This window comes from Nicotiana tabacum, chromosome 9 (genome assembly GCF_000715075.1).
Source record: "Nicotiana tabacum cultivar K326 chromosome 9, ASM71507v2, whole genome shotgun sequence".
In the NCBI taxonomy this organism is placed as follows: Eukaryota; Viridiplantae; Streptophyta; class Magnoliopsida; order Solanales; family Solanaceae; genus Nicotiana; species Nicotiana tabacum.
The window spans coordinates 107,136,644-107,158,782 of record NC_134088.1 but is presented as its reverse complement, the minus strand read 5'-3'; the positions used below and the strand labels follow the sequence as shown (position 1 = coordinate 107,158,782).

At 37.0% G+C, this 22,139-nt stretch overlaps 2 protein-coding genes across 2 annotated transcripts; one reads left to right on the top strand and one right to left on the bottom strand.

Annotated features, from left to right (window-relative positions):
- The first annotated feature begins 12,346 nt into the window (after positions 1-12,346).
- LOC107817242 (putative inactive purple acid phosphatase 29) lies at positions 12,347-16,287 on the top strand. The gene is made up of 4 exons (XM_016643037.2): positions 12,347-12,702; positions 13,099-13,496; positions 13,624-14,074; positions 15,932-16,287. The coding sequence occupies exons 1-4, from the start codon at positions 12,420-12,422 to the stop codon at positions 15,964-15,966; spliced, it is 1,167 nt and encodes a 388-aa protein (XP_016498523.1). The 5' UTR covers positions 12,347-12,419; the 3' UTR covers positions 15,967-16,287.
- A 225-nt stretch (positions 16,288-16,512) lies between these two features.
- On the bottom strand, positions 16,513-21,584 carry LOC107817240 (uncharacterized). Its single transcript, XM_016643036.2, has 11 exons — positions 21,204-21,584; positions 20,598-20,678; positions 20,391-20,486; positions 20,216-20,299; positions 19,998-20,067; positions 19,802-19,884; positions 18,823-18,902; positions 18,519-18,617; positions 18,308-18,407; positions 17,070-17,159; positions 16,513-16,934 (listed from the first exon to the last, which is right to left on the bottom strand). Exons 1-11 carry the CDS (start codon positions 21,441-21,443, stop codon positions 16,896-16,898), a joined length of 1,062 nt encoding a protein of 353 aa, XP_016498522.1. The 5' UTR covers positions 21,444-21,584; the 3' UTR covers positions 16,513-16,895.
- Between the last annotated feature and the right edge of the window lie 555 nt (positions 21,585-22,139).

Below are 22,139 nucleotides of genomic sequence, written 5' to 3'. Positions count from 1 at the left end.
GGTAGAGGTCGAGGCCGAGGTCGTGCTAGAGGCCGAGGAAGAGGTAGAGCTCAATTTAGAGATCGAGCAACTACACTTGTTGTAGAACCTCAGGTGGATCTTCAGGAGGAGGTTCCAGTTCAGAATGTACCGGTTGGACCAGTTCAGGTCCTGGAAGGATTCATAGCCACTCCAGTGCTTCAGGACGCTCTAGTCTGTTTGATGAGTCTTATGGAGGGTGTGGCCCAGAATGGTAGATTTCCAGCGGCACCAGCCATCTCACAGGCTGGGGGAGGAACACAAACTCCCACTACTCCCGCTCTGGAGCAGATGGCTCCCCAGAATCAGGCTCCAGCAGCCCCGCCAGTTGGGGTAGTTCAGCTAGTTGTTACGGCACAGACCGGTGATAGGCCCGCCATATCTTTTGAGGCCTTATTGAGAATGGATAAGTTTATCAAGATCTTTCCAGTTCACTTCAGTGGTACACCTTCTGAGGACCCACAGGATTATCTTGAACGCTGCCACGAGGTGCTGCGGAACATGGGTATAGTTGAGACTAATGGGGTTGATTTTGCTGTATTTTAGATGACGGGTTCCGCCAAGAGGTGGTGGAGAGATTATACATTGACCAGACCAGTTGGATCGCCTGCACTTACCTGGGAGCAGTTCTCTCAGCTATTTTTGGAGAAGTTCCTTCCTATCACACTGAGAGAGGATTAGCGCAAGCAATTTGAGCATCTATAGCAGAGGCAGTATGACTGTTACTCAGTATGAGTCCTGTTTTGTGGATTTGGCCCGTGATGCTCTCCTTTTACTACCTACTGAGGGAGAGAGAGTGAGGAGGTTTATTGAGGGACTCACTCATCCTATCAGGCTTCAGATGGCCAAGGAGATTGAAAGTGAGATTTCGTTTCAAGCGACTGCTAATGTCGCTAGGAGGATCGAGATGGTTCTTGCACAGGAGAAAGGGCAAAGGTCTGATAAGAGGCCTCGTCAGTTTGGTAGTTTCAGTGGTGCCTCGTCTGGAGGTAGGGGTAATTTTGGTAGGGGTCACCCTCCCATACCGTTTCATTCAGCACTTCATGCATCTCACGGTGCTTCAGGGAGTCACGGCCCTATTATGCCTTACTCTGGGCAACCAGCATTTAGTGCACATTCAGCCCCTATCAGTGTACCACCACTACAAAGTTACTACAGCGGTTATCCGGCCCATTCGGGTCAGCTTCAGCTTCAGCAACCATGGCATCAGGATGGGTGCTATGAGTGTGGGAACATTGGTCACATCAGTAGGTATTGCCCTAGATTGGCGAGTAACAGATCTCGACAGGATTCTCGTGCCATCATACCAGCACCGGTTGCTTCACCGCCTGCTCAGCCAGCTAGAGGCAGGGGTCAGGCAGCTAGAGGTGGAGGCCATACCATTAGAGGTGGAGGTCAGACCGTTAGAGGTGGAGGTCAGCCAGTTAGAGGCTGTCCCAGAGACGCAGTTCAGAGTGGTAGGGCTCAGCCCCGATTTTATGCTTTTCCAGTTGGGCCTGAGGCCGAGTCATCTGATTCTGTGATCACAGGTATTATTCCAGTTTGCCATAGAGATGTTTCAGTTCTATTTGATCCAGGATCTACTTATTCCTATGTGTCCTCCTATTTTGCTTCATATTTGGTTGTGCCTTGTAATTCTCTAAGTGCTTCTATGTGTGTATCTACACCAGTGGGAGACTCTGTTGTAGTAGATTATGTCTATCGTTCATGTGTGGTTACTATTGGTAGTCTTGAGACTAGTGTTGATCTTTTACTTCTTGATATGGTAGATTTTGATATCATCTTGGGTATGGATTGGTTGTCACCGTATCATGCTATATTGGATTGTCATGCCAAGACAGTGACCCTAGCCATGCCGGGGTTACTGAGGTTAGAGTTGAAAGGAACTTCTGGTCATTCTGCCAGCAGGGTTATTTCTTATATAAAAGCTCAGCGTATGGTCGAGAAAGGGTGTCTAGCCTATTTGGCTTATATTCACGATCCCAATGCGGATGTTCATTCTATGGACTCAGTACCAGTTGTTCGTGAATTTCCAGAAGTATTTCCTGCAGATTTTTCGGGGATGCCACCCGACAGGGATATTGACTTTTGTATTGATTTGGCTCCGGGTACTCAGCCCATTTCTATTTCTACCATACCGTATGGCCCCGTCGGAGTTGAAGGAATTGAAGGAGCAGTTACAAAACTTGCTTGATCAGGGATTCATTAGACCCAGTATCTCGCCCTGGGGTGCACCAATATTATTTGTAAAGAAGAAAGATGGCGCTATACGGATGTGTATAGATTATTGGCAGTTGAACAAGGCCACTATCAAAAACAAATATCCGTTGCCAAGAATTGATGACTTATTTGATCAGCTTCAGGGTGCCAAGGTATTTTCGAAGATCGATTTGAGGTCTGGTTACCATCAGTTGAAGATTAGGCCATCTGATGTCCCTAAGACAACTTTTCGGACTCGATATAGGCATTACGAATTTCTAGTGATGTCATTTGGGTTGACAAATGCCCCAGGAGCATTTATGGATTTGATGAATCGGGTGTTCAAGCCCTATTTGGATTCTTTTGTGGTTGTATTCATTGATGATATCTTGATTTACTCCAGCCATCGAGAGGAGCATGAGCAGCATCTCCGAAGTGTGCTTCAGACTTTGAAGAATAATCAACTATATGCCAATTTTTCAAAATATGAGTTTTGGTTAGACTCAATTGCCTTTTTGGGACATGTTGTATCCGCAGAAGGCATAAAGGTGGATCCTAAGAAGATTGAGGCTGTTCAGAATTGGCCTAGACCTACTTCAGTTACAGAGATCCGGAGTTTCCTGGGTTTAGCAGGTTACTATCGTCGGTTAGTGGAAGGTTTTTCATCTATAGCAAGCCTATTTACCAGACTGGCCCAAAAAGGTGTCCCATTCAGATGGTCAGACGAGTGTGAGTTGAGCTTTCAGAAGCTCAAGACCGCTTTGACTACGGCGCCAGTGTTGGTATTACCCACAGGTTCAGGATCGTATACGGTATATTGTGACGTATCTCACATTGGGCATGGTGCAGTATTAATGCAAAATGGCAAGGTGATTGCATATGCGTCACAGTAGTTGAAAGTTAACAAGAAGAATTATCATGTTCATGACTTAGAACTGGCATCCATTGTTCATGCGCTAAAGATTTAGAGGCATTACCTCTACGGTGTCTCGTGTGAGGTATTTACTAATCATCGTAGCCTTCAGTATCTGTTCAAATAAAAAGATCTTAATTTGAGGCAGAGAAGATGGTTGGAGTTGTTAAAAGACTATGATATCACCATTTTGTATTACCCCGGAAAGACCAATGTGGTGGCCGATGCTTTGAGTAGAAAAGATGTGAGTATGGGCAGTCTTGCGTATATTCTGGTTGGTGAGAGGCCATTAGCTACAAATGTTCAGACTTTGGCTAATCAGTTGGTGAGGTTAGATGTTTCAAAACCCAGTCGGGTTTTAGCTTGCACAGTCGCTCGGTCTTCTTTATATGAGCGCATCAGAGAGAGGCAGTATGATGATCCTCATTTACTTGTCCTTAAGGACATGGTGTGGCACGGTGATGCCAAATAGGTTGCTATAGGGAAAGATGGAGTTCTGCGAATGCATGGTCGTATTTATGTGCCTAATGTTGACTGGCTTCGTAAATTAATCCTCGGAAAGGCACACAGTTCCAGGTATTCTATTCATCTAAGTACCGCCAAAATATATCAAGATTTGCGGTAACATTATTGGTGGAGGACAATGAAAAAGGATATAGTTGCATATGTAGCTCGGTGTCTGAATTGTCAGCAAGTTAAGTACGAGCATCAGAGACCTAGTGGTTTGCTTCAGAAGTTAGAAATTCCTGAGTGGAAATGGGAGCGTATCACTATGGATTTTGTTGTTAGACTCCCACGGACTCAGAGAAAATTTGACGCAGTTTGGATCATTGTGGACAGGTTGACCAAGTCAGCACATTTCATTCCAGTGACAGTTACCTATTCTTCAGAGAGGTTAGCTGAAATTTACATTCGTGAGATTGTGCGCCTACACGGTGTGCATGTGTCTATTATTTCAGATCGAGGTACGCAATTTACCTCACACTTCTGGATGGTTGTACAACGTGAGTTAGGAATGCAGGCTGAGTTGAGTACAACATTTCATCCACAGACAGACGGACAGTCAGAGCGCACCATTCAGATATTGGAAAATATGTTTCGCGTTTGTGTTATAGACTTTGGAGGTTCTAGGGATCAGTTCTTGCTTGCGGAGTTTGCTTATAATAATAGCTACCAGTCGAGCATTCAGGTGGCTCCATATGAGGCATTATACGGAAGGCGATGTCGTTCGCCAGTTGGCTGGTTTGAATCGGGAGAGGTTTGATTGTTGGGTACTGATTTGGTACATGATGCTTTGGATAAGGTCAAAGTTATCCAGGATCGACTTCGTACAACTCAGTCTAGGCAAAAGAGTTGTGCCGACCGTAAAGTTCGTAATATTGCATTCATGGTTGGAGAAAGAATATTACTCCGGGTTTCACCTATGAAAGGTGTAATGAGGTTCGGAAAGAAGGGAAAGTTGAGCCCTAGGTATATTGGACCCTTTGAAATTCTTGAAAGGGTGGGTGAAGTAGCCTCCATGCTTGCATTACCACCTAGTTTATCAGCGGTTCATCTAGTGTTCCATGTGTCTATGCTCCGAAAATATCATGGTGATCCGTCCCATGTGTTAGATTTCAGCTCAGTCCAATTGGACAAAAATTTGACTTACGAGGAGGAGCCGGTGGCTATTCTAGCCCGACAGGTCTCACAGTTGAGGTCTAAGAGTTATCCTTCAATTTGGGTGCAATGGAGAGGTCAGCCGATAGAGGCATCTACTTGGGAGTCCGAGTCAAATATGCGGAGTAAATATCCACACTTATTCACCAGCTCACATACTTTTTCTAACTTCGTTCGAGGACGAACTTTTATTTTAGAGGTGGAGAATGTGATGACCCAAAATGTCATCTTTAAATTTGATAATTAATTCTATGTTCTAAGACCTCGAAAAGCAATATTTATCACTCCCCGACTTGCGTGCGCAGTCCGTACAATTTTTCGAAAAGTTTTTATGTGAAAAATGAATTAAATTGTGAAATAGAGCTTTAAAACTTAACTGAGTTGACTTTGGTCAACATTTTGAATAAACGGACTCGGATGCGTGTTTTGACAGTTCCGTAGGTTCGTATCGTAATTTGGGACTTGGGCGTATGCCCGAAATCGAATTTCGAGGTCCCTAGCCCGAGATACGGAATTTTGATGAAAAATTAAAAGTTTGAAAGCTTGATGATTTTAAGAATTGACTGATGCTTGGTCTTATTGACACCGGATCCGTATTTTAGTTCTGGAGCCTGGTATAGGTCCACTATAATATTTATGACTTGTCTGCTGAATTTGGCGAGAAACGGAATTGATTTGACATGATTCGGACGTCCGGTTGTGAAAATATAAGTTTTAAACTTTTCTTGAAAATTTCATTCGATTTGGGGTTCAATTCGTAGTTCTAGGTGTTATTTGGCGATTTTATCGCGCGAGCAAGTTCGTATGATGTTTTAGGACTTGTGTGCATGTTTGGTTTGGAGCCCCGAGGGCTTGGGTGAATTTCGGATAGTCTACGGGATGATTTTGAACTTAGAAAATCTGGGTTTTGAGCTTTTGATGTCATCTGGTATATTGTGCTTCACGATCGCGAAGAGGAAATTGTGAGTCGTGAGTTTTACCCTTCGCGTTCGCGAAGATAGGCATGCGATCGCGGAAGGCTAACCCCTAGTGCATCGCGAACGCGTGGGCAAAGTTGCGATCGCGTAGAAGAAATGAGGCAGAAGCTGGAGCACTAAATTTGTGCTACGCGATCGCATAAGCTTGTACGCGATCGCGTAAGGTTGAGAAAATGTTCTCTGCGATCGCATGGACATTTACGCGATCGCGTAGAGTTAATAAAATGGGCAGCCAAAATATGATTCGTGATCGCAAACAATTATCCGCGATCGCGAAGAGTAAATTGCACCTAGGCAGAAATTGTGCTACGCGATCGCAAATGAATTTCCGTGATCGCGGTGAATAAAAATCTGAAAACAGAACTTAAGTTCTCAAAATGAGATTTCGACCCATTTTCAACCATTTTCAATTTTGAGTTCGGGTAATGCGATTCTTGGGCGATTTTCACGAAAAAATATTGGGGTAAGTGTTCCTTATCCTATATCGATTATATTTCATGATTTCATACTCATTTACATCATGAATCCGTAAATTTATTGGAGAAAAATCAGATTTTTATAAAATCTTCCAAAAACGAAAATTTAAGATTTGAGTGTCCATTTGACATCGAAATTTGATAATTTTTATATGGTTGGATTCGTCTCGGAATGGGTATTCGTATTTCATAACTTTTTCCGAGATTTGAGATGTGGGCTCCACTGTCGAATTTTAAAATGAATTTCAGATTTTTATCCGAAAAATTAGTAAATTCATATGGAATTAATTCTTATGATTCGTATTGAGTATATCGAATTGTTTGTAAATAGATTTGACGCTTTTGGAGACAAATTCAAAGGGAAAAGGTGTGGTCGAGTAATTGATTGAAAATTTGTAAAGCGGGGTAAGTGTCGTGGTTAACCTTGACTTGAGTAAATAGAACCCTTAAATTATTTGTTATGTGAAATGCATGTGTACGACGTATAGGAGAAGTGACGAGTGTCTATACGTCGTCAAATTAATTATTTACATAATTATTTGAAAATCATAAATTGTTCTAAGACACTAATTAATTGTTATAATTATTATTTCTCTCCTATTCTTTGTCAAATATTAATTCTTGAATTCCTGCAATAATTGTTATATGCTATTTGATTTATGTGTCTTAATTATTATTTGACATTTAGCATACTAAATATTAAACTGCCTATTTTTTTCATGATTTTTAAAATTAATTGCTAATTGCCATTGTTTGTTCATAAATAAATCATAATTATTGTATACTTGTTGTCTTAAAGATTTTATATTAATTGTTGCATTATTGGGGAAATTTTTTCTATAAGAATCGGTAATGGATATATTGGAGGAGCGGGTTGCACGCCGCAACAGAATTGATTGAAATGAACATATTGGGGGATCGGGTTGCACGCCGCAACAAACTTATTAAAAGTCCATATTGGGAGATCGGGTTGCACGCCGCAACAGACTTATTAAAAGTCTATATTGGGGGATCGGATTGTACGCCGTAACAGACTTATTAAAAAGTCTATATTGGGGGATCGGATCGCACGCCGCAACAGACTTATTTAAAAGTATATATATATATATATATATATATATATATATATATATATATATATATATATATATATATATATATATATATATACTTGATTAAAATAAATATTGGAGGATTGAAAATAAATATATTGTGGGAGCGTTTGCACGCTGCAACGGAAATTGGTTGAAATAATAATTGGTTATGACTGCTGAGTTGGCTTCAACTATTATAAATGAGTTACCTGATTTATTTTTATTATTTATTGTTGTTACTAATATTGCGTACAAGTTAATGTAAGTGACCCGCCTTAGCCTCATCACTATTTCGTCGAGATTAGGCTCGGCACACCTACCAGTACATGGGGTCGGTTGTACTGATACTACACTCTGCACTTTTTGTGCAGATTTCGGAGTTGGTCCCAGCGGCGTACAATAGACTTTCTCGGATTTCAGCTACCAGAGGAGACTTGAGGTATAACTGCACGGCGTCCGCAGTTCTGAAGTCCCCGTCTACTTTACTTTAGCTGTGTATTTATTTCCAGACAGCTTTAATTTATTCAAACCTTTATTTGTATTATTCTAGAAGGTCGTGCACTTATGACACCAGTCCTTGGATGGTATTTAGACACCGCTATTATTATGGATTTTTCACTATATTTCAGACTTTGCTTTCGCATTTGTTTCTTTGATATTAATAAATTAAAAAATTATTTTTAAATGGACAATATTATTCTAACGTTGGCTTTCCTAGCAAGTGAAATGTTAGGTGCCATCACGGTCCGAAGGTGGGAATTTTGGGTCATGACAATAACTGCTATATATTATTAGCTTGTAGATAATATATAGATATCATCACAACAATGACAATAAGTAAAGCACAAGGGCAAACAATTTCAAGTGTTGGACTATATGTCACAACATTATTTCTCACATGAATAACTACATGTTGCACTTACAAGAGAAATATAATATCCATAACATAAGTTCTTATCATGGCAAAGCAACCAAATTATTAGAAGGAAACATACCCAAGGAACATCACCGATGAAGAAGTCTTAGATAAGATATCATCAAATTGCATATCTATAAGCTATAAGTACATAATAGTATTATCTAACTAACATGGCTAAATTTATTATTTTGCATGTTCGGATGATGATGTTCAGTCAGTTTGAATTCACGTATTATGTAATGTAATAACATATTGCGTAATTTTAATAATTGTAGCGTTATATATGATTGTTGTAGAATTTATATTTCTCTAATTAATTAAATTTGGTATCCTTTCATATAAAGAATTGACTAAAACTTCAGGTGTTATTATTTACGTGCAACGTACATTCATAAAAACTAGTTATGTTAAAAGCACGAAAGCCCTTAGCGAAATGTCGTTCGTCTTTTTTACCCTTTAAAAATTGAGTTCACACTGGAAGAAATAGTCATTTTATTATTTTATTATTATTTATAAATAGACATTTAATTAATCTCCTACTATTTAGGAATGGTCATTTAATTATTCTCCTAATATTTTTAAACTATGAAAGTTTGTTATTTCCCTAATATTTAGGAATAGTCATTTTATTAATTTCCTACTATCTAGGATAGTCATTTAATTATTCTCCTAATATTTATAAACTAGGAAAGTTTTTCCTTCAACTCTATTTATATTTAGGAGTACCAAATTTCTTCTTTTAGGTTTCCGAGGAGATTTCTTTAGTTAATAAAATTCTGCCTATAAGTTTTAATTTTTCTTTAGTTAATAAAGTTTTGACGTAGGAAAGTTAGAAAAGTTTCGGCACTAACTTATTAGGACTAATTTTTTATAAAATATATTACGTGAAAAATGAGCCTTTTGAACTTATTTGTGGATTAGGAGTCTTTATTTTGTTAATAAAGTTTTCTTTGTCTATTTGAACTATATATAATTTTACCTTATATAAATTTTCTTTGTCTATTTACTCATAATTTCAAAAGCACATTATGTTAAGCAGTAAAAACCTAGAGATTTTACCTAGCAAATTAAAATTTATTGTAATTTAGTTTCTACGGATCCAATAATAAGGTATCAAAGGACTGTCGTAGGATAACATTTCTTCATTTTTTAGGCACTTGAACTTTTATCTGTAATTTTTCTAATTAGTTTATAAAGAATATTTCATAATGTTTAATTTTAAAGTTTTGTATGCAATGATATGATACACGAACCCCCTTAGAGAAATATCGTTCGCCTTTTTTACCCTTTAAAAATAGATTTTACATTGGACACAATTGTAATTTAAGTTACAATCCTAATATTTAGGATATTGAAATCAACTAAGTTTTTGATTATAAATTCTTTCCTTTCTGAAATTATATAGGAAGTCCTAATATTTAGGACTTTATATAAATCCTTTTCTTATTAAAAAAATATATTCCATATTGAAGTAAGAATAAACCGAAAGAATACAACTATGAATATTAGTCCATTGAAAAATTAGTCTATTTCAACACAAAGTCTCATAAAGAATACTTGGTAATTATGGATACCAACGTCCATTGTTGGAGATTATTATAAATACTTATAGAGAATTATTAAAGTAGAATTATTATACAGCTAAATGATTAAAACTTGAATTGAACACAACAATTACATATTGGATAAGAATATAAAATTTAAAAGTTTACAACTATTCCTTTATCTCTAATGACTATTATAAAATATATTTTCTCATGTTTGGTTACCAAACATAACTCCTTCTCACGAAAGTATTTTTCCGCAAATATTTTTGTCTTATAAATAATTCTCTACTACGTATAAATTATATTTTATGTATGTACTTTTCTTTTATTTTTTTTGTGTTGTCGAAATTTGATAGAACAAATAACATAAAATTTGTAATATTTCAAACCAATAGACATACGGAGGGATTATGACACGAAATAAGATAAAGAAATTCATGCACAATGTGATGTAACTAATGATAAATTATGATATAATACATGATGGATCGACTTTGTTGCTTCTGATTCGAGGACTTCTATTGAGTTTAACATTCATTATTTTTAAAAATTTGAATCTTTTTTCCTTTAAATTTTATTTTAAAACTCGAATATATTTTAATATAATATCTAGAAATGTTATTTTAAAAAAATTATGCTCAATGATATAGGGTACACGTGCAATTGCACGCGTACCCTAGAACTAGTATGTAAAAAAGAGTCAAAAATCATAAAGTGGACCGGAGGGAGTACTAAGTAGTAAGTACTAATGCGTTTATTCCAATGTGAGGAATTCTACTAGGCATGAAATTTATGAGGGAAAAAACTTTTGAATTGATAGTCTAAAATAAATTCTAAATATTTGTGTTATTATAAATTATTTTATTAAAAATAAAATAAAATTTTTATAAGTTAAGTTGCTTCTAAATAAAAAAAGATAGTATTATTTTTGTTAAGACAGCTAAAAAGAAAAATATGTCATATAAAATAGACTGATGAACTACCTTTATTACCAAAAAGTTCCTAATTTGGCCATGAACTTTGAAAAATCCTTCATATATAACCTTGTTTTCATGAAAGTATGCTAGATTTATCCTTTTAACTAACGGCATAAACTTTTTAGCATGTGTAATATGAAAAGATGACCAAATTTGTCTTTGAATAAAGAAGTCCAAATTTGCCCCTAAATTTTAGGAAATAATTAAAATTTGACCATCAATTTCCTCAGTCACCATTATGCATCCCTCTAAATCGATTATCATCACAAATTGATTCTCTACTTTCAAATATATTACTCCCTCCGTTCACTTTTACTTGTCCGCCATGGACTTTGCATTCCCCTTAAGAAATAATAAATGAAGTGTATAATTTATCATGATACCCATATTAATTGATGAATATTTTTAATGGATTTGAGGAAATGATTTGAAATAAGTAATTAATACTATGAGTATAACAGGAAAAAAAGAAATTATATTCTCTTGATATTCTAAAAGTGATAATTAAAAATAAAAATTTATTTTTAAAATATTGGACAAGTAAAAGTGAAAAGAGGAATTAGTACTCAAAAGACCATTGTTACTCCGCTACCACTTCTCATTTTCACGACCCTTCACAAAAAGATACATAAAAGTTTCACTCAAAAATCACCACATTCAAAGGATCTCGCCTACACCTTCATCTTTACCATCCTCCCTTAGTTACTAATTTACCCTTCCCAGAAGACCACATATTTATGGATAACAATTGAATTTATATGTGATTTTAAGCATACGTGGATTAATTCAATGCAACTGATTAATGACGTTAGATTAAACAAATAAAAGACGTAATAAATGGCTAAACCAATAATAAGAGTGATCCCGGGCTCGATTAATGGCTCAATGAGGAACGTCCCTTCGATTCTGGGCTTGTACTTACAAAGAACTTATGAACAAAAATAAGAACTTTGAATAACAGAGAGAATAGAAGTAAATTGCCTTGATATGTGTGTTACAATGTATCCTATGAATAATAAGCTTCCCGTTTATATAGTAGGGGAGTTTTACCCTAAATACAATTCTAAGATTGATAAAAATCTTCCATTTCGCTAATCACTGATTTTCCGCCAATACGTGCCGAGATTCACGTTGTGATATCCGGTTGGCATGGACATCACGGCCCTTTGTTAGTTGTGTGCAGTTGTTCGGTAATGCTCTCCAAAGTCTTGAGGCTTGAACCGGTGGTCCCGATGCCCCTGAAGGCGGTCGTTTTGCTCGAGCCCCGATACGAGGGGCTCCTCGCTCTGACTCTGATTCCTTACGGTCACGTTTCTACTCTGTTTGCCTTGCCGGGAAATCGAAATGCTCAGTGGGCTCGATTTTACATGTATACCTGTATACACCACGACCTTGACCACATTCAAAACGGGTAAACTGACAAGATGGAGAATTTCAGGAGAAGGATAATTCCAAGGAATCAGAAACAAGTCGTCGAGTCACGCGAATCAGACAAAAAAACATCTCGTGATCATTTATTAACTCGAGAAAATTATAGCCGTATTTATTACTCCTACAACCTTCATTATAAAGAAGAACTACCTCGCCCTTATTATCTGTACACTACCCTCTCTCTTTTCCGCAATTCATTTCATTTTTCTATGGAGTTTTTTGTAAAACTGTTTCTAGTGCTAATATTTCTCAGCTCATTTCAGCTGCTTGAAGCTTCTGGAGAGAATAATCCGCAACAGAAGTTAAGATTCGATAGCAAAAATGGAGAATTTAGGATACTGCAGGTGGCGGATATGCATTACGGAAATGGAAAATCAACGCTGTGTGAGGATGTGTTGCCGCAGCAGATGTCTTCCTGTTCCGATCTCAATACTACTGTTTTCATTCTCCGTATGATTCATGCCGAGAAACCTCATCTCATTGTTTTCACCGGTAATACACACACACACACACTCTCTCTCTCTCTCTCTCTATTTCTGTTGTTTGTACACATTTGGCTTTGTATTCATACGTGAACCGACTTAAATTATGGACAAGTAAACCTGATCTGTTCTATATCGGACAATTTTATGTGATGTTGTTTGACTATGACAGAGTTTAGAGAAAATTTTTTGAAACAGTGGACATAAGTTTAATCCTAAATAAATCTCACGTTTGAGATCACTTATTGAGCCACTAACATTACCTTATGTATAGAACAATCATTTTCTACAACAGTCATTTCAAATTCTTGCTGAAATCTAAGGACTTAAAAAGTCATCTTTTGCTGGTTGTTTCAATACCAATCCTAAGAGGTAACTGAACCAAATATAAACTTACCTGATGCAGGGGACAACATTTTCGGATATGATGCCACGGACGCTGCTAAATCCATGGATGCTGCCTTTGCTCCTGCAATTTCTTCAAACATACCATGGGCTGCTATACTAGGAAATCATGACCAAGAATCTACACTTTCGAGGGAAGGCGTAATGAAACATATTGTTGGCATGAAAAATACTTTATCTCAGCTGAATCCTCGTGAATTTCCAGATATTGATGGTTTTGGAAATTATAATTTGGAAGTCCATGGGACTGAGGGTTCCGAGCTGGCTAATAAATCCGTTCTCAATCTATATTTCCTTGACAGTGGAGACTACTCTACTGTCCCATCCAGGATCCCTGGTTATGGTTGGATTAAACCTTCTCAACAGCTTTGGTTTCAACGCACATCTAAGAAGCTTAAGGTACCAGAACTTGTGCTGCCAAAATGTCTGAAGCCTTTAGTTCTGTGCTGTTATATTGATCACTATTAGGCACTGTAGCTCAGACTTGTGAGCAGCTAAACTAATTCACGTAACCTTTCAAATGCAGAAAACTTACATGTACAATTCAAGTGCTAAGAAGGCTCCTGCTCCAGGCCTTGCCTACTTTCATATTCCGCTGCCTGAATATGCAAGCTTTGACTCATCAAACTTCACAGGGGTTAGACAAGAAGGCATAAGCTCTGCTTCAATAAATTCAGGCTTCTTCACCACTATGGTGGAAGCTGGTGATGTAAAGGCCGTATTCACAGGCCATGACCACATAAATGATTTTTGTGGAAAGTTGATGGACATAAATCTTTGCTATGCTGGAGGCTTTGGATATCACGCTTACGGGAAGGCTGGGTGGTCAAGGAGGGCAAGGGTGGTAGCAGTATCTTTGGAGAAAACAGGGAAAGGAGGGTGGGGAGCTGTCAAATCTATTAAAACATGGAAGCGACTTGATGATGAACATCTTACTACCATCGATAGTCAGGTGCTTTGGAGCAAGAGCTCTGCTGGTAAGGTTCTGAGAGGGTAACTTCTTCTCTCAGGCTTTGGGCTGTCCCAAGTTATATTATAATTTCCAATGGTACTTTTCAGTTAATTTAGTTGGATTCATGCATGTGAAATTGTTTGGTGTTGGTGTTCAGTGGGAGTGTGCTGATGTGTTGCTGATTATCTATTGTTCTTTCATCAACTACATACAAACTTCACACTGAGCTTTAGATTTTTTAGTATGTTGCATGGTGTAAAGAAATTGAGTTCAATAAACATTGAATATGCGCCTACCACCATCTGTACATCACTATTAAGACTGGCTGTGTATATAACAATGAAAGTAACTAAGTATCTGCATATGCTCTTCATCATATCTGTATTTCATTTTCCGAACTGATACATAGAGATGTTACCACAGTGAATGGTGTATCTGCATCTGCATGAATGGTGTATTCAGCTTTCCTTGGAAAAGCTTTTTGTTTTAGAATGAGTTGCTCTTATGTTGCCTATTATCTACTTTATCTATCTGAAATACATAGAAATCCTTATTGGATTTTAACGTTTTTCAAAATGAGTTCAAAATATAGAAACTGTTAGATATACTGACATTAACCCAAAAAGTTGAGTACGCCATTGGAGAACACCGAGGTCCCTAATTTGCAAACATGATTTGTTTATATGCTAGAAAATTATAAGCAAGCCCAGCTTTAGTTCCTCAAAGTCAAGTGATTAAGCTTTTCCATTCTTTCATCATGAGGACTATTAAGCTTCTACGCTGTGTATGAGCCGAAGTATCTAAACGTCTTAATACGTTTAGGGGTTGTTTAGTTTGCGAACTAGTTATGCAGGGTTTATAATGCAGAAATTGCTTATGCGGTGGATAGTAGTATAGCGATTGTTACCGGGTGAAGAATAATACAGGGATTGCTATGTGGAGCAAGGCTTTTTGGACTTCAGTTACTCTTTTGCATGTATTGCTAACTAAGTTGCTTCGACATGGCAGTTTAGGTGCCGTACCCGTGACACGACACTAGTATGGGTGTGGGTATGGGATCTGGTTAAATAATTTTGGATACTTTGACCACATCAGACAGAAAAATTCGAGACGAGATACAATTTGATTCCCGAAATCAGAACTAAAACTAGGGTAAATCTAAAGAAAATAGCATACATTATCTAGGAAATCAATACTTTACTTATCTACAACTTGAGAATAAAGAAATTCACACTTTACAAGCTAAGTATTCCACAAAATTTCTCATAATTTAGAGATATTTTTATATTATTATTTTTAAATTGTTTTTAACTGGATCCCCCATCCGTATCCGTACTAGGATCCATATTCCCGAATCTTAGAATTTACATCTCGAAGGATCCGACCTCTAGATCTGCACCCGTGTCGGGCCCACACCCGTGTCCGAGCAGCTTAGATTGCTAATACATGTATTCTTATTCCACATCTATCACGCAGAAAATATATATAGAATTCCGCATAACTTATGTGTGTATAACAATGGCGGATTTCAGTAAGGCCAATGAGCTGCTGCATTAAGTTATGCGGCACTTATTTTTCTTGTATGACCAAAATTTTATGTTAACCAAACAACCCCTTACGTGTGTTGGATGGTAGAAAAGATATGTTAAGTGTGAAGAGATTTCAAATCACAGAGCTCGGTTATAGTGTATAATCATCTCAAAAGTGCTAACTTTCTTCTTCATGTATTCTTCTCTTGTTTCCCTTCCCTTAATGTTTCAATGTTTCTAATATCTCTGGCTCCCCTAGCACTAGTTACTACCTTAGTCAGGTAATCTTGTATGTATGTGATATCACGAAACCGTTCTCCTTTTATGATGTGTTTTGGTTTTTCTCTTGTTAGGTGCTCGTAGAAAAAAGCCTATTGGCCACCAGTAAGAGTCTTACTACTGAAGCATGAGCAAAAATTGTTAGCAGAGGCTTCTTCAATTCGCATCTATTGGAAAGGTTGTACCTGTTGTCAGGGTTATTTACTCAGGTCAAAAGTTCTTTAACTTGTAATGTTAAAAGGTAATGTAGGAGCAATATATGCAGGTCACATTCAGAGAATAAAATAGGGACCAAATGATGTATTGAAGTGATTATTATAGTTTGCATTTCCAAGAGAGGTGCTAAAAGGCATGAACTATTTTGTAGGACTTATGTCTCAATATAAAGACGTTATGCATTTCCATTTATACGATTATTCTATCTAAGAAATATGCTACCCGAGGGTTGTCTAATATGTAATTCTCAAATTTTTTGGTAAGTAATTCTCAGTTACTACTTTTGTTGGTTGGTATTTAGCTTCCCATTTGTTATTTCCCAAAGAGGAAATAATTAGTATGAAAGGGGAGACTAGGGAATTCGAGTAAGTTTAACAGTACATATTTGTTTCCAAATTCTCTTAAAAATTATTATCATAGTACTACTTTGCATATTTCATTTGATGAACCTCTACCAAAATATATTATATAATGCTCGTTCAGAATTACATCATTAACTTTAAACTAACTCAAAAAGTATCACTGAGATGACTTTTCTTCACAAGGAATAAACCTTCATATCAGCACCCTTAAAATTAACCATTGTGACGCTCAAGGTCACATACAACTTACGTAATTGTGAAAACAAAGACTAAAACCTAACCTTTCTAATTAACAAATTACAGTAGGAGATAGTCCATAAAAGCTCCCCCACCCAAAGAAAATACTAAATAAAAGAGCAAAATTTTCATAGTGAACTTCTTCCTCAGAGAGTCGATATTCTTCTTTTGCATGGTACGGATCCACAAACCTTGAAATTCCAACAAAAAATTCCCAAGCATGTCACAAGAAAAATCTCCGTCGACTTGTATCCATCTCCGGCTGATATAAAACAAGCTTGGATTAGAGAATTTATTGTGAACAACAAAGTATCAGAATTCATTACAAGTACCGAAAAGCACAAGCACCAGTTTAAAAGTTTATATAAACTGCAGTGATTTCTTCGACATGGATTACCTTGTGAACCCATTCATATTCCCCACCCTGAGTATCAAAAGTACCATGCTGGAGACTTATTAACTTGAGAGTAAATCGAGGACCACATTCCTGTAAATCGTAAATCGCCAAATCAACGTCAGGCTATATGTCCATTGCTGGAAGCTGGTATACAAGAAAAAGTAAAAGCAGGTGAAAACCTATGTCCATCCAAAATGTTACCGCCTAGCTCTGACAGATAGAAGGACAAAACAAAGACCAAATAAGAGATGATATCAGTTCACACCCTCCCCTCAGGCCCAAAGGAAAGGAAAAGGACAAGATTTAAACTTGGGACTCCATTTTTAGCTAATTGCAAAGTTGTTTCACGGATTCCTTTGTTCAATCAATATTCTTAGTTAATTGGATATAACATGATTGAATCTCTTTCATTCATTAGGACAGCGACTAGAAATCCTTGTCTGATTTAGGCTTGAAGTGGCTACATATAGGTCGTTAGCTGTACAAACTATGAACGTAACTACTCCTGCAGCAACTTAACAATTTTATGTCAATGCAAAATTCTTCTTAGAGATATTAAACAACAGCTCTGTTGGTTTCCCCTCCATTAAGTTCTTTCCTTTAGAGCAAGAATTTCTCTCAGTTTCCAGAAAGACCAACTCTACCTAGGCTTGTTTAACTACAGGCCCAGTGTTGTCAAAGGCTCATTTAAGGCACACTTAAGCCCTAAAGCTCAAAAAAGCTCAGGGAGGGTGCATCGCCTTGCTTAAGATGCGCTTCAGTATAGGCAAGGCCCTGAGGCGTGGGCCTCATTGCCCATGAGTTCTATCTTGAGTTGAGTGGTACTAAAAAACATATATAATTGGCAACTAAGTGTATTAGTTGTTGAGGAAGACATTAGGAATGAATTTGTTTCTTTTTTCTTAAATTACATGTATATTTTTTATTTTTTCCTTCACTGCGTCTTTTTTACTAAAGCCTGCACTTTAGTTGCGCTTTAAGCTTAAAGCCTCAATAGACCTAGAGCGCCTTTTAGAGCCTTTCGCCTTTGACAACACTGACTACAGCAGAAATCCATGAGAGTATTACAAGAAAAGATACTTGTTCCTTTCCAATCCAACATCAAAGATTTGTCATCCTTTATCTAGAACGGACCCATCAGATGTGACCAGCCTCCATTCAAGGTTGGAAAGAGTCCTAAGGTATTTAAAATAACATTGAATTCCTAAAACCAATGCAGTAGAATCAGAACCACCAACCTGCAGACGGGCAATTGTCCTTTCCTGTGGGTTCTTCGCATCCTTGCTTTTCTTACCTTTTGATTCTGTCTGTTTGCCCTCTTTGGTTTCAAAAATGTAGCTTCGCAAAAGGGAATAAGGTTATTGGCAAAACATGTTAGCACGAGTCTTACTGTTCAAATTTAGAAACTGAAGCATATCACAGTATCACACAAGAGTAATGAGGACATACCGGTGATGGCGAAAGAATATAAAATCACGTTGGTTGTGAAAGGTCACAACTCGACGGCCACGAAATTCAGGGTCTTGTGGGAAAAGTGACTGTATCATCCTAAATGAACAAAATCAACAGACACATACATTAGCCTAGGTAATCGCATATACCTAAAGTTTCTCAGAGTATTTTCATCTTATTTCTATCTATTCACCAGTAAAATCTGTCAAAACTATATCAATGTTTGAAATATCTTGATACTCCGTCTCTGAAAACAAATATGAGGATTATAAATAATCCTGGAAAATCATAGAAACTCTACCTCCCAACTCGATGCCCCAAACGCGTTGTGAAATTGGTCAAAACCAGCTCAGGCTTGTGACTAGTTGGCTTTCCATGATTCTGCAAGCAATATAGGAGTGGTTAGTCGTACACCTACTAGCTATACATCCTGCTTCAAATTAACCACATTCATTGACTAATTCAACATTACTCACTTGCAACATTTCTAAGTTATATTTAGATTCACACAAATCTCAGCACTAGAATCATTGTGAGAAAAGGACTTTCTTAGTGACAGTTCACTTACAAAAAATTATGCCTCATCCCCAAGAAAAAATAGAAGGGATGTTACTATACGTATACAAACAATGAATGACCTAGATGTTGCTACAAACTAAGAAAAGAAACCTCAATGCCAAGAAACAGAAAAGAATGCACCCTACTTTCACATTCTCATGTGGGATCCTTCTAGCAGAAATCCGAAATAACCTAGTACCACTTTTGATAAAGAGAGCAAGTCCTAAATAATTCCTCTAAGAGAAGGGGAGGGCTCGGCATGAAAGATCTGAGTGCATAAGAAAAAGCTTGTAAGTGGATGTGCAGATTTATGACAGAGAAAGACAGACGAACTATGGAAGGAGTAACCACGGAGAAATACGGATTCATGGAGGTGGTTGGAGGACTAAAAATCCACATGAAAATCAGACACAGCATTGTCTGTTTGAAAATGTTAAGTGATTTCTAAGAGGCCAGATAACTCCATATCTTGATTTAACTCATACAACTCAGTTGACGCCAAAATATAAATTATGGACTAGTATCGTCAAGGCCAGCTCACGCTTGTCCGATTCTGTTGTATGAATCTAATAAAATTGTAACCTGTAGCGCAAAGTACAACTATACCAGCAGCATTTACATCAAAGTATAAGTTTGTTAGCGACCCAACATTCCTACTCTTTTCCTCCATTTTTAGGGAAGGTGGGGGGGAAAGGATCTGTTTAGAAGGAGAACTACCAAACCTTGATATCCTTCCGTAGCATGAGCTTTGAAAGCTTGAAATGAGCAGTAGGTCCATCAGGTAAGCCAATAATGAGAAGAGCATCTAAAGAAAGAATATAAAAAAATGGATCAGATTGCTGGTATAGATCACAAGCTGGCAATCCAGACTGACAAAGGCAGAAGTACAATCTATAGCTATTCTTAAAGGAATCAAACCTGGTTCACGGCGATTAGTGTGGACTACAACAATAGATGAAAACTCCTTCTCATTTGCATATTGGACAATCTGCAATAAGTTAGAGAAGCAATGAAAATTTTAAACTAGTACAGTGAAACAACTTCTTTGCTTTGAATAGTATAAGGGGTGTCAATATGACAATACCACCAAGCAAGATAAAAAACGGAAAGAGAAAAGGAAAAACGCAAGTAAGAACCTTTTTCAAGTCATACGTCCCTCGTTTGTAGTAATGAGCATTTGGAATCACAGAAATAAGATCAGAAACAAATGCTGGTCCTCTCTGCAAAATGGAATGGCCAATTATGTGTTGAATTAAGTTCAAAACCAAATCAACTATAAAAGCAATAGGGAAACACAAAATACAGGCTTACTGTAGAATTGTAACGGGATGTAGTAATCAATATTTTCGGATCACGCTCCTTCCTCAGAATTGCACTAAATTCATCAACATCATTGCCAGCAAATAGCTTCAAACCAAATCACAGAAAACACCAAATCTTTAATGGGAAAACTTCGAATGCATAACTACATCTTTTGCCCTGGTTAATTTGCAAAATCAAACAAGCATAAGGGCAAACCTCTTCATCATCAGGTCTACAGATAGTCTCATCAAACTCCCTTGTATTCTCAATCGTACGAGGTACCATCTTCGGTGGAGGCTGTTCACGAAAATTACATCAACCCATTATTTAGTTCGGGTAAAAAACAAACCCAATATGCTTAACCGGACTATCCAGAATCCCAAAAAAAAATCTAAGAAATTGGAAATTTAGGCAGCTTGTTCAGAAAAATATCATCTACCAATTAATTAATTACCATTAAGAAATAAACCCAGAATGCTTGAACGGAAAATCAAAATTAACCCAAAAAAAAAAAAATAACCCTAAGAACCGGATATTGGAATTTAGGCAGTCAGATCACAGAAATTTCATATACCTATTAACTAATTATCATCAAGAAACAAGCCGAAATGTTCAACCCCACAATCAAGAGTCAAAACACTAAACCCTAAAGGGCAAATATTTTCGAAATTTATACGGCCTAGTCACAAAAATAACATCGACCCATTAATCAATTAGCATGAATAAACAACCCCAAAATGTTCATTCATGCATTCAACAGTAAAAACACCAAAACCCTAAACCCAAAAACAGTAAAAATTGTAACTTTGAGCAGCTTCTTACCTCCTCGCCTAGCTCAAGAGCTTTTTTCTCAGCAGCTTCCCGAGCTTTAGCTTTCTTACGCTTATCAAGCTTCTTCTGATGCTTGAGCTTAGCATGAACAGCTGATCTTTTCTCCTTGTTTTTAATCATTGAAGGACGCATGCTTTCTCTGCCCTCATTATTCTCTTTCATCTTTTTTACGGGTTTTTCTTCTTCGTTTTCCCTCTCCCCATCTTCGTTATTGCTTCGCTTTCGCCCCATTGGAAGTGTGTAGTGCTCAGGGTCTCTGTGGTGGAGCTTGTGGCGTCGCTAAGGGAAGGTTTTAGAGAGGAGCAAAACGGCGGCTTGTTTTTGGATGGGTAAATAAGGAGTATTGGTAGTTTGGCCTCTACTTTTGAGTTTAGTTGTCAATTTTCTCTGTAAACTTTATTTAAAAAAAAAACAAAATAACCTGATTTATAACTACTAATCAAAAAAAAACTGATTTATAACTACTAATCAAAAATTATACGCAATGTCAAAAGTAATCAAAATTTAGTAATTTTTTCATGTAAAATTAAAATTTTAAAAAAAATACCCTTAAAAAAACCGAAAAAATTCCATCATAATGCGTTGGAATTTCACAATGTGCTAAAGTTCCAACAAAATATGCTGGAAGTTTATACGTAATAGCTCTATAATTCAGCATATTATGCTGAAACTTTTCGTATTTCAGCTAGATATTTTTGTCTAGATTTTATCTCCGCATAAAATAGTAATTATTTTTCAATGACTTTGCAAGTGCTGATTATTTTTCAGTTATCGGTCCGAAAAATAACTAACACATGCTATTTTCACCAATTAATTTGGCATGTAAGAAAATTAATTTCAAGTATATGGCTATACGTTAATGTTTGGTTCTCGATATAAAATTATTGGTAACTAACTAATATTATAATATTTAGTTTATAGTGTAAA